The sequence below is a fragment of the Trichosurus vulpecula genome, chromosome 4 (genome assembly GCF_011100635.1).
Source record: "Trichosurus vulpecula isolate mTriVul1 chromosome 4, mTriVul1.pri, whole genome shotgun sequence".
Lineage (NCBI taxonomy): Eukaryota > Metazoa > Chordata > Mammalia > Diprotodontia > Phalangeridae > Trichosurus > Trichosurus vulpecula.
The window spans coordinates 268,043,508-268,057,797 of NC_050576.1; the positions used below are offsets into that span (position 1 = coordinate 268,043,508).

At 37.9% G+C, this 14,290-nt stretch overlaps 1 protein-coding gene across 1 annotated transcript in view; it reads left to right on the plus strand.

Moving 5' to 3' along the window:
• The first annotated feature begins 1,358 nt into the window (after positions 1-1,358).
• Positions 1,359-14,290, plus strand: part of ATR (ATR serine/threonine kinase) — a 121,536-nt gene continuing 108,604 nt past the window's right edge. Inside the window, exons 1-6 of the mRNA XM_036755385.1 lie at positions 1,359-1,476; positions 6,052-6,143; positions 8,091-8,240; positions 11,228-12,105; positions 13,256-13,449; positions 13,909-14,100. Coding sequence (XP_036611280.1) covers positions 1,418-1,476; positions 6,052-6,143; positions 8,091-8,240; positions 11,228-12,105; positions 13,256-13,449; positions 13,909-14,100 — 1,565 coding nt within the window. The 5' untranslated portion in view covers positions 1,359-1,417. The remainder of the gene's footprint in view (positions 1,477-6,051; positions 6,144-8,090; positions 8,241-11,227; positions 12,106-13,255; positions 13,450-13,908; positions 14,101-14,290) is intronic.

Below are 14,290 nucleotides of genomic sequence, written 5' to 3' on the forward strand. Positions count from 1 at the left end.
TACTCACTTAAAAGCTAATCTGGATTGCAAGGTCCTCTTTCCTACAGTGCCTAATGCAGTATCCTGAACATAGATAGTGCTTACTAAATGTGGTCCGTGTCTTATAACATTGCTATTATAATACCATCATTTGACATAATCAATGACTGTTTATTGCATGTTCCTTGTCTATATGTCACAGTTACCAACTAGCTAATGTCATTAGTTCAGTGAAAATTTTAAAAAACTGAGATCAGAAATACTTTCCGTATTTTTAATCTACTAAATTGTTTTTTGTTGATAGGATTTTCACTGTAAAATAGTATTAATATTATTTTAATAATAGAATGAAAACAACTACCATATTACAGCAGACAAGATACTACATTGTCCTATCCTGTATTTAAAATATTTTTTATTTATCAGCTATTTATTTGAAAATAAAAAATAGCTTATAGCTAACATTTCTATAGTACTCTAAGGTTTACAATACATTATCTCATTTGGTTCTCATAACAACCCTGTGAGGTGAATTCTACAGGTACAATGATCCCCATTTTACCTACTCGAAATTTGAATCTCAAAGAATTTAACGGACTAGTCCGTGATTACAGTAAATTCAGGAAGTGGGGAGTTGGATCGAGGTCTCTCCACTCCGATTCCTTCACTTTTTCCTTGTTCCCTTTTGGGTAATTATAATTATAATCAAAGTCAATTTTTTTTTTTGCTTTGAATTAAGGGGAAGGAGAGGGAGAGTGAGGGACCCTGTGCTGGTGGAAATCTTCCAGAGAGGTCTTCTTATGTAGGATATCAAGATCTTGGAGTTAGACTAGAAAGAACTTTGAGGCTATTTCTAGAGCGCTTATCACAGTGCTTGGCATCTAGCAGGAGCTTAAAAAATGCTTATTGACTGACTGCCCCTCATTTTTACAGACGAAACGGAAGGTCAGAGAAGCTGTGATCCTGTGACTCGCACTATAGGTAGCGATAGAGGAAGGATTATTTGAACCTCAGTCCTAACGAAAGGATCCCCAAAAGTTGCAGAGAAAAGGTTAAACGCCTCTTGATTGGCAGCTGCACAGAGAGGGCCCTGAATAATCTAGCTACCCGCTAGTGCAAAGGGCGCGACCGCTTTGGATTCGCTCAGCTTTACAAAAATCAGATGTAAACTCCTTCCCCTCTAGCTGAAGCATCCTCCCTGTCGCATCCTACAGGATACATTCCCAACTCCGTCCAGCTGGGGGCCAAGACAGTGTCAAACTAGAGCTGCGGTGCGCACGCGCGCACACACAAGCATGCGCGCAGCGGCTTTTACTGAGGCGTTTTGAGCCCTGTGAGGCACCGTCGGTTCGGCTTGCCCTGTTTCCCGCCTCAGGTAGCGGAGGGGACGCCGAAAGAGCCGGTTGCTGTCCGCGGCTCGGCGCGGCTTAGCCGCAGCATGGCGGAGCAGGGCTTGGAGATGGCGTCTATGATCCCGGCGCTTCGGGAACTGGGCAGGTAGGGCAAAGAGACCATCCACCCGGCGCCCCCCCCCCCCCCCCACTCATCCTACCCGCAGCCCTCCGCGCCCTCGCCTCCAGCCTCAGGCCCGGCCGAGATTCTCCCCCTCCCCCCGCCCCTTCTTCGTTCTCTCCTCGTCCATCGCCACCTTTCCGAGCCACCTCTAGGCCTGGGTCCCGGGGACCCTGGGAAGGGAAGTGGCGGAGGCGGGGCCCGGAAGGACATCTAGGGGACCAACCTGCACCCCCGAACTGGGCTTGACTTTTGGCCAAGCTCGGCTCCTCCCTGCCCCTCGTCTGGAAGATAGGGCTAAGACTAGTTATCTGTCGGGCTGTCATGAAGGTTGGGCGAAATGTCCGTACACATAGCCACGTATTAATGTGCGTTTGTGTCTTTCCGTCTGCACCTGTGTCTGTCTATATCTGTACGCGTGTGTGTCTATGCGTTTGTACCTGTCCGTCTCTGCCTTTGTAGATGTCTGTATCTACGTCTAAGTGTGTCTGTAGCTATATCTTTCTGTGTCTGTCTATGTCAATGAATCCATCTTTTTCTGTCTATCCATCCCTATGTCTATGTCTGTCCGTATGTCTAGTCTGTCTGCCTGTCTATCCATGTCCATCTGTCTATCCCTTTCTGTATCTATGTCTTTGTCTATGCCTGTGTCTGTCTTTCTCCATATCTACCCATCCATCCATGCATGTATCTATCCATCCATCCATCCATCCATGTGCGTGCATGCACAAGGACACACACAAGTGTGTGTTGGAGCCAGCTTGTACAGCTTCCGGATCCCGGCACTGAGTTTTCATTGTGAGCATTTGCACCTCAGAAATCATCAAATGCTACAAATCAGGGCTTGCTTTCCATTTTTGGTGGTTGTCTATAGTTAAGAAAATGATGGGGGAAATGTTAATGAAGATTAAGCTTTAAAAGTATGCCCTGCATTCCTCTCCTCCCCCCACCCCCCAGCTGGTTGTTAACCATTTACTAACACATTTTGTTATAGATAAATCTGTATAAAACAACATAAATAGATATAGGATATATGTAATACAATGTGATATATGTATATATACATACATACATGTATATATGCTTTGCAAGCCTTAAAGCTTTATATAAATTAGTAGCCTCAAAGAGATAGCATGGCAGTAGCGAATTCATTTTAAAAACAGCACAGTGTTGGGTTGAAATGGCTATTGTATACTCATTGTTAGAGACAGGTGGTGGTGCAGTGGATAGAGCATTAGGCCTGGAATTAGGAAGACCTGAGTTCAAATCAAGGCTCAGACACTTCCTAACTGTGTGATCCTGGGTAAGTTACTTAATTTCTACTTGCCTCAGTTTCTTGAACTGTAAAATGGAGCACCTACTTCTCAAGAATTGTGAGGATCAAATGAGATAATGTTTGTAAAAGTGCGTAACACAGTGCCTGGCACATAGTAGGTGCTTAATAAATGCTTATTCCCTTCCTTTCCTCATGTTAAATGAATGCAATCTGAGCGCCAGTTTCCCCACCTCTAAATTTTCTCCCAGTTGATCATCCCTGCCCTAGTTTTGCTTTCCTTCCTGCAGTGTTTTGACCATATGTTTCATCTCAACTAAACACCATGCTCTACCCTTGAACTCTTGCCCGCTTGTCCTACTACTCCTCAAACTGAGTTATACTTCAAAACAAGTGTACCATCCATCTTCTCTGCAGCCCTTCTTGAGATACTCATTGAGTGAAAAAAGCACTTATATTAAACTGTGTGCAAAGCACTGTGCATGGGACACAAATAACAGCAAGACAAACCCAAGGATTCCTAAACCTTAGGATTCTAATGAGGGGGGACCACACACACCTAGGAAGTTTCAGCTATAAGTTAAATGGAAAGACGCTGTGATCCTTAGGATGCATTGGCAAAATAGAGGGTACTATATTTTCTTTAGTTAAAAAGATAATGCTGCAGAAAAATGAAATAATGCCAAATGTGTCCTTTTATATACTATAACCTTTACTGGGTCCACACTGTTATGTGGCAATCTTTTTATTCTTTCCTCATTGATACTGTATCATAATCCCCTTGTCAGCAATTCCAGACTTTCTCATCTCTCCTTAAACTCCTTATATTACTCTCTCCCATCTTCTCTGCCTAGGACTTTACATCCAACTTTACTGAGGAAAAAAAGCCTATTATCAAAGTAAGACTGAGCAAATGTGTGCTATGAGAGAGTGCTGAAGGGGGGAAGGATCAGTGAGGATGAAAAACAGGTTAGGAAGGGTGAAACATGTGGGAGAGGTAGAATGATAGGAAGGGGTTATGGTCAGATAGAGGAATACCAATCTTTCTAATTAGGGAAGTGGAACATTTGTGGGTTGAAACTAGGGATGCAGATTAGAAGCCAGAGCTAATTGTCAAGTGCAAACTTTCAGGGCTTAATTTCTAGTCTTTGCTTTAAATAGACAGTGACTGGTTTTGTAGTGATAGAATTAGTTTTCATAGGAGCTATAATTGCACTCCCCACTACAATTAAATTTATAATCAAACAGGAACTATTTGAAATAGATTGTCAAAATGTCCTGCTATTCCTACATGAATTCAGAATTAGCAGAATAAAAAAGCTAACAAAGAAAATTATCTTTTCTGGTCTATCGCTGATGTTTGTATTTTAGAATGTAGATTTTTCCAAGTCATGACTAATCCCCATATCTCTAGAACAGGGTTCTAAAACTGGGTTCTGAATTTAGATGTGTATATTTATATATCTCTTTATTTTTACTCTAACCTACGGTTTCCTTTGTAATCCTATATATTTTGTTTTATGCATTTTAGAAACATTATTCTGAGGAAGCCATAGGCTTCATCAGACTTCTAAAAGAATCCATGACACAAAAAATGATTAAGAATGAATCCGTATCATAAAACATGTATATAACTTCATAACTACAGTAATAATAGTTTCTGGTGATAAAATTCATAGTGCTTTTTTCCAGAGCACTTTCATGTGAAATTTATCAGAAGTTACTTGATCTCTGATCATAGGATCATAGAATTATTAGAGTTTGCAAGAACATTTAGTCTTTATTATTGGCAACAACCATAATAATAACACAAATGGTGATAGCTATAATTTATATAGTGAGTTAAGATTTGCAAAGTGCATTATAAAAAAAATTATCTCATTTTATCCTCACAACACCCTAGGGAGGTAGGTACTATTATTATCCCCATTTTATGGATCGGGAAACTGAGGCAGACAGGTTAAATAATTTGCTCAGGGTCACACAGCTACTATTTGGAGGCAGATTTGAACTCAGGTTTTCCTGACTCCAGGCTCAGCGTTCTATCCACTGCACCATCTGGTGTGCCTTATTGTTAACACATAAGGAGATAGAGGCCCAGAGATGGGAAGTAAATTCTTTGTTTCCTCTTATTATCTCTAGTCATCTGATAATTTCCAGGACTTGGAATGATCTCTCTATCAATGGTAATAATGATATCCCCAAAAGACACTAAAATTTAGGACCATATTTATGAGCCTCTGGATCCTTTTTTTGGAAATGAGTTTAGTAAATCATGATCACTCTGGAGGTTATAATAAGTTAAATTTGGGTGCTCTGGTTGGGAAATCAAAGAAACAGGACTCCTTTTATGATATTCTCTGCCCAAGCGTGCTGCTTTCTCTGGTTAACAAGCAATTGTGTTGGATCATGGGATCGTAGTTACCATATGCCCTATTGGCTTGAGGTCCTGGTTGAGGTTATACAATTGGATTTTTGAGTGTACCCAATAGCCTCAGTTATATGACTTCTCTGTAGTATTCAGCTGCATGGAGTCATCAAGGAGAAAGATGTAGTGGGCATAACCTAAGGTTTAATGTTGGCAAAGTTTGAATGGCTATAGAATAAAAAGACAAGGAAATTGTGGAGGATGATTGAACTGACTGATTATTGGGTTGAGACTGTGAAGAGAAGAGGCCAGAGCAAGGGTGATGGATTAGGAGAATGAAGAAGGATAGAAGGCCTGGAAATTAAAGTAAGGATGAAGAGTAGGTTTGACATACCTTTCACCCCTTGGTAAAGAGATGATATTCCCAGATGGGGCAATGTGTTGGTTTATTTTGCTTAACTATACATATTTGTTATAAGTAACAGGGGTGGGAGAGGGAAGTGGGGGGGGTGCAACTGACATAGAAAAGCAAAAAAAAAAGTTAATATTGCCATTTTATTTCTTGAAATTAATTTAAATAGAAGTGGTTACTAGATAAGTTTAAGTAGTTGTACTGAATTAATAAAACATTACGTTTTTTTTTAAGAAAGTAAGGTTTAAAAGGATTAAATTAGAGGGAGAGATGAAAGGACAGGAAATTATGGTTAGATGGGAATTTCAGAGTTTAGGTCCATGGAGACCATGGAACCATGGCCCACATTTAAAATATAGTGGAATTCAGAGGTCTGATCAGGATGTGAACTTGAAAGGAATAAGGCTAAGGTAAATAAAAAATTAAACACACTACATGTGTAGAACTTTGTTTTGAAATAATGTTATAGAGCTCTGCAAGATCTAATAATTCTTTACTTTATTTCAGTACCAGGCCAGAGGACTATAACACCGTTGTGCAGAAGCCAAGACAAATTCTGTGTCAGTTTATTGACCGAATACTTACAGATGTAAATGTTGGTAAGCTACATAATTTTTTTTATTTACTAGATTAGTTTCTTTGAATTGTTTGAAGTAAATTACCTCATTTTTGATGTTTTAAAACTCAATATTTGTACAACTTATCTTAAAGAAGTGTTTTAAATAAAGTGTTTTGTGTAATACTTTAAAGTGCTCTGTAGATATGAGCTGTTTTTATTAGTTAGTGTCCTTGTGTCCAACTCTTGCTGGTTGAGACTGCCTCAAGCATAATCAGTCAGTCAAAGGCATTTATTGAGCTCCTACTATGTGCCAGACATTGTGCTAAACACATGTATTTTAAGTCTTCAGTTTCTAAAATTTTAACTCACATGCCCTCCACCCAAGTTTTTTCTTTTCAGTGGTCTGCCAAAGGACACAATTATATTAGAAAAGAGTCATTTACTTGAATAGCATGGTAAGAGATTTTACGTTAGGGCATTTCTTCATAAACTTAAGACACATAGACTGGCAGATAATACATATCATGGTTGGGAGGGGGAGCAAGTACAGAACTCTGTCATGGAGCTGGGATGAGAAATACACATGAAGATATGATTTATGTAAGGTGCAAAGTTGGCTTAATGACAGACATATTCCTGAGTCTGGATATGCGTGTAAGAGATTGCTGAAGTGGTACAAGACTATATGATGAGTGCAGCTTCCTGAGATGTGTTCTTTGACTCCAAGTGGAAGTGGCCCACATGGAGCTAGGGGCTCCCTGTCAGGTCAGAGAAGTCAAGGACATCTGGGGGTGGGAGGTGGATACCTCTTATATATTTACAAGAGGTCATTCCCTTTTGGAAGATAACTTAGCTGATGCCGCCTACCAATTGTCTTAAGTCCTCTCCTTGAAGGTAATTTTATTTGTTCAAGTTAGCTACACTAGATTTATTGCTTCTTTGTTCTGAATTTGTAATTGTACCATAACCCAATTCCCCTCCCAGTCTACCACTGGGGAAACTTAACGTGTTTGGCCTTGCAGGACCCTGGTGTCTTCTAGTACATTATGTCTGCTGACTGTGTTGATCTGCTGCACAAACCCCTGAGTGTAGTGTTTCTATTGGATTGTGCACATGGCTAAGCCATTTAACTCTTCCTTCAGTTCCTGGCTCAGCCAGAGACCTTGGCTAGGGCGCTGCCAAGCTACTTAAGTGAGAATCAGAACTTTTACCCATGGAGAATGGGGATGCCTCTTAGTTCTGCTCCCTGGACAGTCCCCTTCCAGACCCTAGGCTCTCTTCCAAACACCCCAGAGGCTCTTTGATGAATTTTAAGCTTTCTTGAAAGCTGTCCATGTTCTGGGTCAAGACCTCTTCTGCTGATTCTCAGTTTGTGTAGAGGTGCTTGACTTTGTCTTATCAAACAGAACATCCAGAGTCTAACTTCTAACAATTTGTTATAATGATTTGTGAAATTTCTTGGAATGTTAACGAGATTGAGAAAATAAACATTTTTTTTCTGTTTCTGTCATATTTTATTGTTTAATACTTCTAGTTTTCAACATTGATTTCCACAAGATTTTGAGTTACAAATTTTCTGCCCATTTCTACCCTTCCCCCACTCCAAGATGGCATGTATTCTGATTGCCCCATTCCCCAGTGAACCCTCTCTTTTGTCACCCCAATTCCCTTTCCCCTTACTTTCTTGTAGGGCAAGGTAGATTTCTGTACCCCATTGTCTGTATATCTTATTTCCCAATTGTATGCAAAAACAACTTTCTTTTTTGAGCATCTGCTTTTAGAACTTTGAGTTCCAAATTCTCTCCCCCTTCCCTCCCCACCCACCCTCCCTAAGAAGGCAAGCAATTCAATATAGGTCACACGTATGAGAAAATAAATATTTTATCAGTTGTTTTAAAGTAGGTTTTATAACTCACATTAAGTCTCGGCAAGGTTTAAAATTTGTTTTTGGAATTAATTTTAAAAATTAATATTTTATTGTTTTTAGTTGCTCTAGAACTTGTGAAGAAAACTGACTCTCAGCCAAGTTCTGTGATGCTACTTGATTTCATCCAGCATATCATGAAATCTTTCCCGCTTATGTTTGTAAATGTCTGTGGAAGCCATCAACAAAAGGAGGCTGAAAATAGTTGTCTTGGTGAGTCTAATGACTTTGGTAAAACTGCCCATGTTTTTCATGGAGTCTCTTCTGCCTCCTGTAATGTGTCATATAGATCTATAAATAATTACTCAGTGGAATTTTGACGTAAATTCAGAAGGCAAGTTATTGGTTAGTTTGATTGAATACTGCAAAACCTTATCACATTTGCCTTTTATTGAGGATATACCAAATAACTTTCATAGATAACAGAAGTAATCTAAGTTCCATTTACCCATCATCGAACTCACTTTCCAGACAAAGATACAATTAAAGTAAAGTATGGGTATCATTTGATATGATAGTTGGAATAGAATATTTTCTTCATTCCTCTCTTCATGACACTAACAGCTTGATTTTTAAAAAAGAAATTTATAGTACACTTGTTTCTGAATATATCCCTACTTCCACTCTTGCCTGTGCAACTAAGATTTTATTTTATTTTATTTTATTTTTTTTGCTTTTTGGCAGGGCAATTGGGGTTAAGTGACTTGCCCAAGGTCACACAGCTAGTGTGTCAAGTGTCTGAGATCGGATTTGAACTCAGGTCCTCCTGACTCCAGGGCCAGTGTGCTACTCACTGTGCCACCTAGCTGCCCCAAAACTAAGATTTTAAAGAGACAGAAAAAGCATTTTAGCGAAATCAGTTAACTTACCAACTGTGTCTGATAATAGCAGCACTGTTACAAAACCAAATCTTCCCCCACCTTTACAGAGTGGGAGGAGGATACCATTCATTCATTCATTCATTCATTCATTTATTTTTCAGTTCCTCTCCAGGGCGATTCTTGGTCATTCTAATTACACAACTTCAAGTTTCATTTCATTGGTTTTTTTATGTTTATGTTGTTGTGGTGATTGCATGTGTTGTTCTCCTGATTCTTTCTTTACCCTGAATCAGTTTATATGTCTTCCCATGATTCTATGAATTCTTCATATTGTTTCTTATTTTGCAGTCATATCCTGTTATATTCATGAACCACATTGTTTAGCTCTTAACCTAACTGATAGGCACCTGCTTCTAATTCTTTATCCATATTGATTTTTAATGCTTCCTTCTGCCTGACCCTTTTTACTGTGTTGGTTCCCTTGGTGCCTAAATGAAGGGTTAAGCTATATGATACGCACTTTTGAGTGCTTTTAGTTTTATCAGATTTCTTTCATGTCCTTGAGCTTAATTTTCCTAATAACCTTCATTGACACTTAAAAGATCAAAACATGTCAGAAGGATATCAGAGAATACCTGATTCAACCCATGTTTCTAATTCTTTGTCCGGCTTGATTTTTAACGTTTGTTTTTCCCTGATCCTCTTTACCCTTTGTTGGTCCCCTCGCTGGCTAAATGAAGGGTTAAGCTACATGCCAGGTACTTTGAGTGTTTTTTACTTTTGTCAGAGGGCTTCATGTCCTTGAGCTTCACCTTCCCAATAACCTCCACTGACACTTAGAAACGTAAGATCAAAAAATCTCGGAGTAGGGAGGGATATCAGAGATCACCTGATTCAATCCATATCTGAACAGAATTCTCTACAATATCCTTGAAAAGTAGTCTTAAAACCTACCAACAATTTGGCTCAGAGATTTCTCTAGTAATATGGAATCACTTTCTCCAGCAGCAGCTTATTTGACTTTTGAATTTGTTACGAATTTTTTTCCTTACATCGAGCTTTAATCTGCCTCTGCAACCTTTTGCTCCTCATTCTACCCTCTGAGGCTGAGGATCCCAAGTCTAATCTCTTGCACATACGAGCTCTGCAAGTACAAAGTGTTCCAAAAGCCTTAGTGCTGTTTTAAGCTTTAATAGAAGCTACGATTGAATACTATTACATGCCCCGTAAGAATTCCTTTCTCTAAGCTAACTGCCATGTTTTCAACCAGTACTCACATGGCATGTTCTCCACACCTTTCACCCTCCTGCTCATCCCTTTCTAGATGCTCTCCAATTTATCAGCATCCTTCTTAAAATGTATCAACCAGAAGAGAGCCCAGTCGTTCTGTTTGATATGTAAGTTTTGTTGTTACAACTAGATTTATACCCATGTTACTCAGCTTATGAATAGATTGTATTCTAATGGTTCAGTTGCAAGTAAGTTATTTGAAAATAGCCTTTCGTCTTATACACTGAGTGGGTGGCTGAGTCACATTAGTTTTGTTTTTCAAATATTTCTCAAGTCCATCTTCTCAAATCTGTCCCAACTGCCACAACCCTAGTTCAGTCTTTCTTTTCTTGTTCCTCAGATTGTTGCACTAACCTTTTTACAAATCTCTCAATGTTGAGAGAGCCTACTTACAAATTGCACTTCCTGGTGCATAGGTCTTATTTTTTCACTTCTTTGCACAAATGCCATTAGTTCTGTTGTTCATTGAATAAAGTGGAAATTCTTTAGCTGGAATTCAAGTACTCCTACGACATGACTTTTGTCTATCTCTTAGGCTTCATCTTACATTACTTCTCTTCATGCATTTATGATCAAATGAAACTATATTATTTGTTATCCCTAAATGTAGACATTTTCCCATCCATGTCTTTGCTCAAGCTATTCCCTGTTCCAGGTGTACCTTTATCGTATCCCACGAAAGCTTGAATATCAAATTTGAATGTCAAGCTAGGTTTCTATGTTATTCATTAGACAGTGGGAATCCACTGAAGTTTTTTGAACAGAAGAATGTTTGAGAAGGATAGATTGGAGCGGGTAGAGACTGGAATCAGAGAGAATAGTTAGGATTTTATTAGTAAAGTTCAGACCTGAACTAGGGTTCATATGCTTTAGTCCGTTATAATTCAAATATGGTTATATAATAATTTCTTTTACTCTACATTTTTCTGATTTGTTTGATTTATTAATTATATCCTTAACTATGCGTAGGAAATGTAGACACTTGTTAATAAACTATTAAGCATTCATTGCCACTTAGCAAATAAATTTGTAGTTGTGACATATTTATGATGCGTTTATGTTGTTAATACTTTTTTTTTTAACTTAAAGAATTCAGTCACTGGATTATGACAAGACTTTTTCGAATTGCTGCGACTCCATCCTGTCATCTGTTACACAAGAACATCTGTGAAGTCATCTGCTCGTTGTTGTTTCTTTATAAAAGCAAGAGTTCAGCAATTTTTGGGGTGCTAACAAGAGAATTATTACATCTTTTTGAGGATCTTATTTATCTTCACAAAAGAAATGAGATGGGACAAACCATAGAATGGCCAGTGATAGTGAACAGATTTTTAAGTAACCTAGATAAACGCGTGGGATATTTGCAGTCTGCTCCTCTGCAGTTACTGAGCGTGCAAAATGTAGAGTTTATTGAAGCTGCGTTATTAACAATTCTCAATGACATTATTGCCATTGTGTTTTTTAGAAGACAGGAACTTTTACTTTGGGGCATAGGCTGTTCTCTGCTAAAGTATGGCAGTCCTAACGTTAAGGCCTTAGCAATTTGTCTTCTGACCAGGCTTTTTGAACTTGGAGGGCTACCGGAACAATCAGCAAACACTTTTTTCAGCTCATTTTTTGACTTGCTAAAAAGTGTTGTAGAAATGGATGCAGATCAACTAAAACTTTATGAAGAACCCTTATCACAGTTGATGACGTTGATGTTCCCCTTTGAAGCAGAGGCTCATAGAAATATGGAGCCTGTGTATTTGAGTATGTTACTGGAGAGACTCTGGCTCCTGTTTGAAGCAGGGGCACTTGTGAAGCTTAAGTCTGAATTGCTGAAATCTGCTTTGTGCCACTTGCTGCAATATTTCCTTAGATTCGTGCCAGCAGGGTATGAATCTGCCTTACAGATCAGGAAAACCTACGTAAGCAGCATTTGTAGAGTTTTTGTGGATACACTTGGAGCTCAGGTGGAAGGAGAGGTGGGTAATTTTGAATGTTATTTGGTGGATGTGTACCTTTGTCGTTTGCTGTATGTACTTTGGTGATTTATTTGTGTATGTTGTGTTAGTAAGGGAAGTTTATTTTTCAGAAATACCCCAAATGCAGAGCCATGACTAGGTATTATTTTCCTTGATGCAGCCTACCTCACTGCTGTGTATCTGTGTACATAATGTATTTTTTTTTTGTGATTTTAGAGGACTTGGTTCACTAATTAGGTAATTAAAATACAGTTTTGAAAGGAGACCCTGTGCTTGCTTAGACTAATCTGTAAAAATTGGTTTGCATGGGGTAAATTAATTTTTTGTATTGTTAATGAAAGGCTGGCTCAGTCATCAGTTTCAGAGACCCTGCCCTCTTAGAAGATTGAAATTGCTAATAGAAAGTAGATAAGATGATACGATACCAACATTAAGTAAATAAATAGATTAATAAAGTGTATCTTCCCCCCCTTTATTCATTATTTATTTTTGACATTCTTTTGTTTTTCAATTTTGAGTTCCAGATTCTCTCCCTCCCTTCCACTCCTTCCCTACTCACTGAGAAGGCAAACAATATGTTATCAATGTGAAATCATGTAAAACATATTTCCATGTTAGCTGTATTGAAAAACTAAGTGAGAAAATTATACTGCAGTTTGCATTCAGAGTTCATCAGGTCTCTCTGGAAGTGGGATAGCATTTTATCAAGTATTTCTTATGCAAACATGGCATGCAAGTCATGGCAAACAAATATGTTTGACTTTGAGAGTTTAGCAAAAAAAAAAAAGTATGATTAAACAGGCATTACGTTGATTTTTTTTCTCTATAGATCATTTTGTTAAAACCCAGCTGGGTTTTCCCTGTGGAAGTAATTGTGTAATTCCCTGTTAGAATTTATCTTTATGTCATTTTGAGGAAGAAAGATGCCATGGTTATTGAGAGGGAATATAGTTTTTAACAAAAATTATAAAAAATAAAGAACTGCCATAGATATATTGATAGAGATATGACTGATTAATATCTTGGGAAATGTGTTAACTTTATTGAGAAATATGTAACATATCTGGTCTTTTTATTTTTTCTCCTCCCTTTTATATTTTTGATCAGTGTAAATATGGTTGCTAATAGACTTTCTTAACTTGTTTTCCAGTATTTGTTGGGCTCACTTTATGCAGCATTAAAGCTTGAAAGTATCGAAATCTTTGAGCAGTTCCAATGTGAAACCCAGCAAGATATTCCTTTTAATGATGAATGGAGCAGCTGTGGTGGTGGAATACCACGAAAAAGACAGCGACTAAGTTTATCATCAAAACATTTCTCTAACTCAGCAGGACAGGCAGAAGAGTAAGGCTGTAATTCTGTTTGGGTTTAGTACATTGGTAGAGAATCATTAGCACTTTAACTGAAATGCTTGTTTTTCATAAAACTTAAATATATCTAATTTGTTTTGCCTGAACTTTGTTAAAGGAATGCTTTTGCATTCATACATACTATAAGATTGGAATTAATTAATTTGTATACACATAGTTACAATGGTTGTACCAATCTTCCCATGTCTCTTATTTAATTTTTCTTTTCAAACTACTTAAAGCTATGACATTATAGACTAGTAATTTATGAAATTCAACATCAGCTAGGATTATTTCATTTCAGCAACATTAAGACAAATACTAGACCATTTTCTGTAAACCTAGTTTAGTATATAGATTTTAGTATTAAACACTTTATATTTTTATGTTTAAATTTTTTAACTGGATTTCTACTTGAATGAAAGTATTCTGAAATAATTATTATTAATTATAGAATTAAGCATGTGGACATGAATGAAAAGAACATGTTGTGGAATGCACTGATCAAGAAAGCTGAATCTCTTCTCATTCTACTTGAGCAAAATAGTATGGAAAACCCCATCATTCAGACATTAGAAGGAATTGTTGTCATTTTGCAGCTGACTGCTCTGTGTACTGTTCACTGTTCTCAGCAAATCCTGGACCGGTAAAAACAATTTAGGGTAACTTCTTGTGTCTTCTTGGTAGGGGTCCTGGCCTATAACTGATAAATTTACCTTGCATTTAAGAGATCTTAGTAGGAGGCCTCATTTGCTCATTTCATTGAGGTTATCTGAGGTGTATAAAGCCTCTCTTGATTGATTATATGTTGTTGAATTTTAGAGCTGAAAGGTACT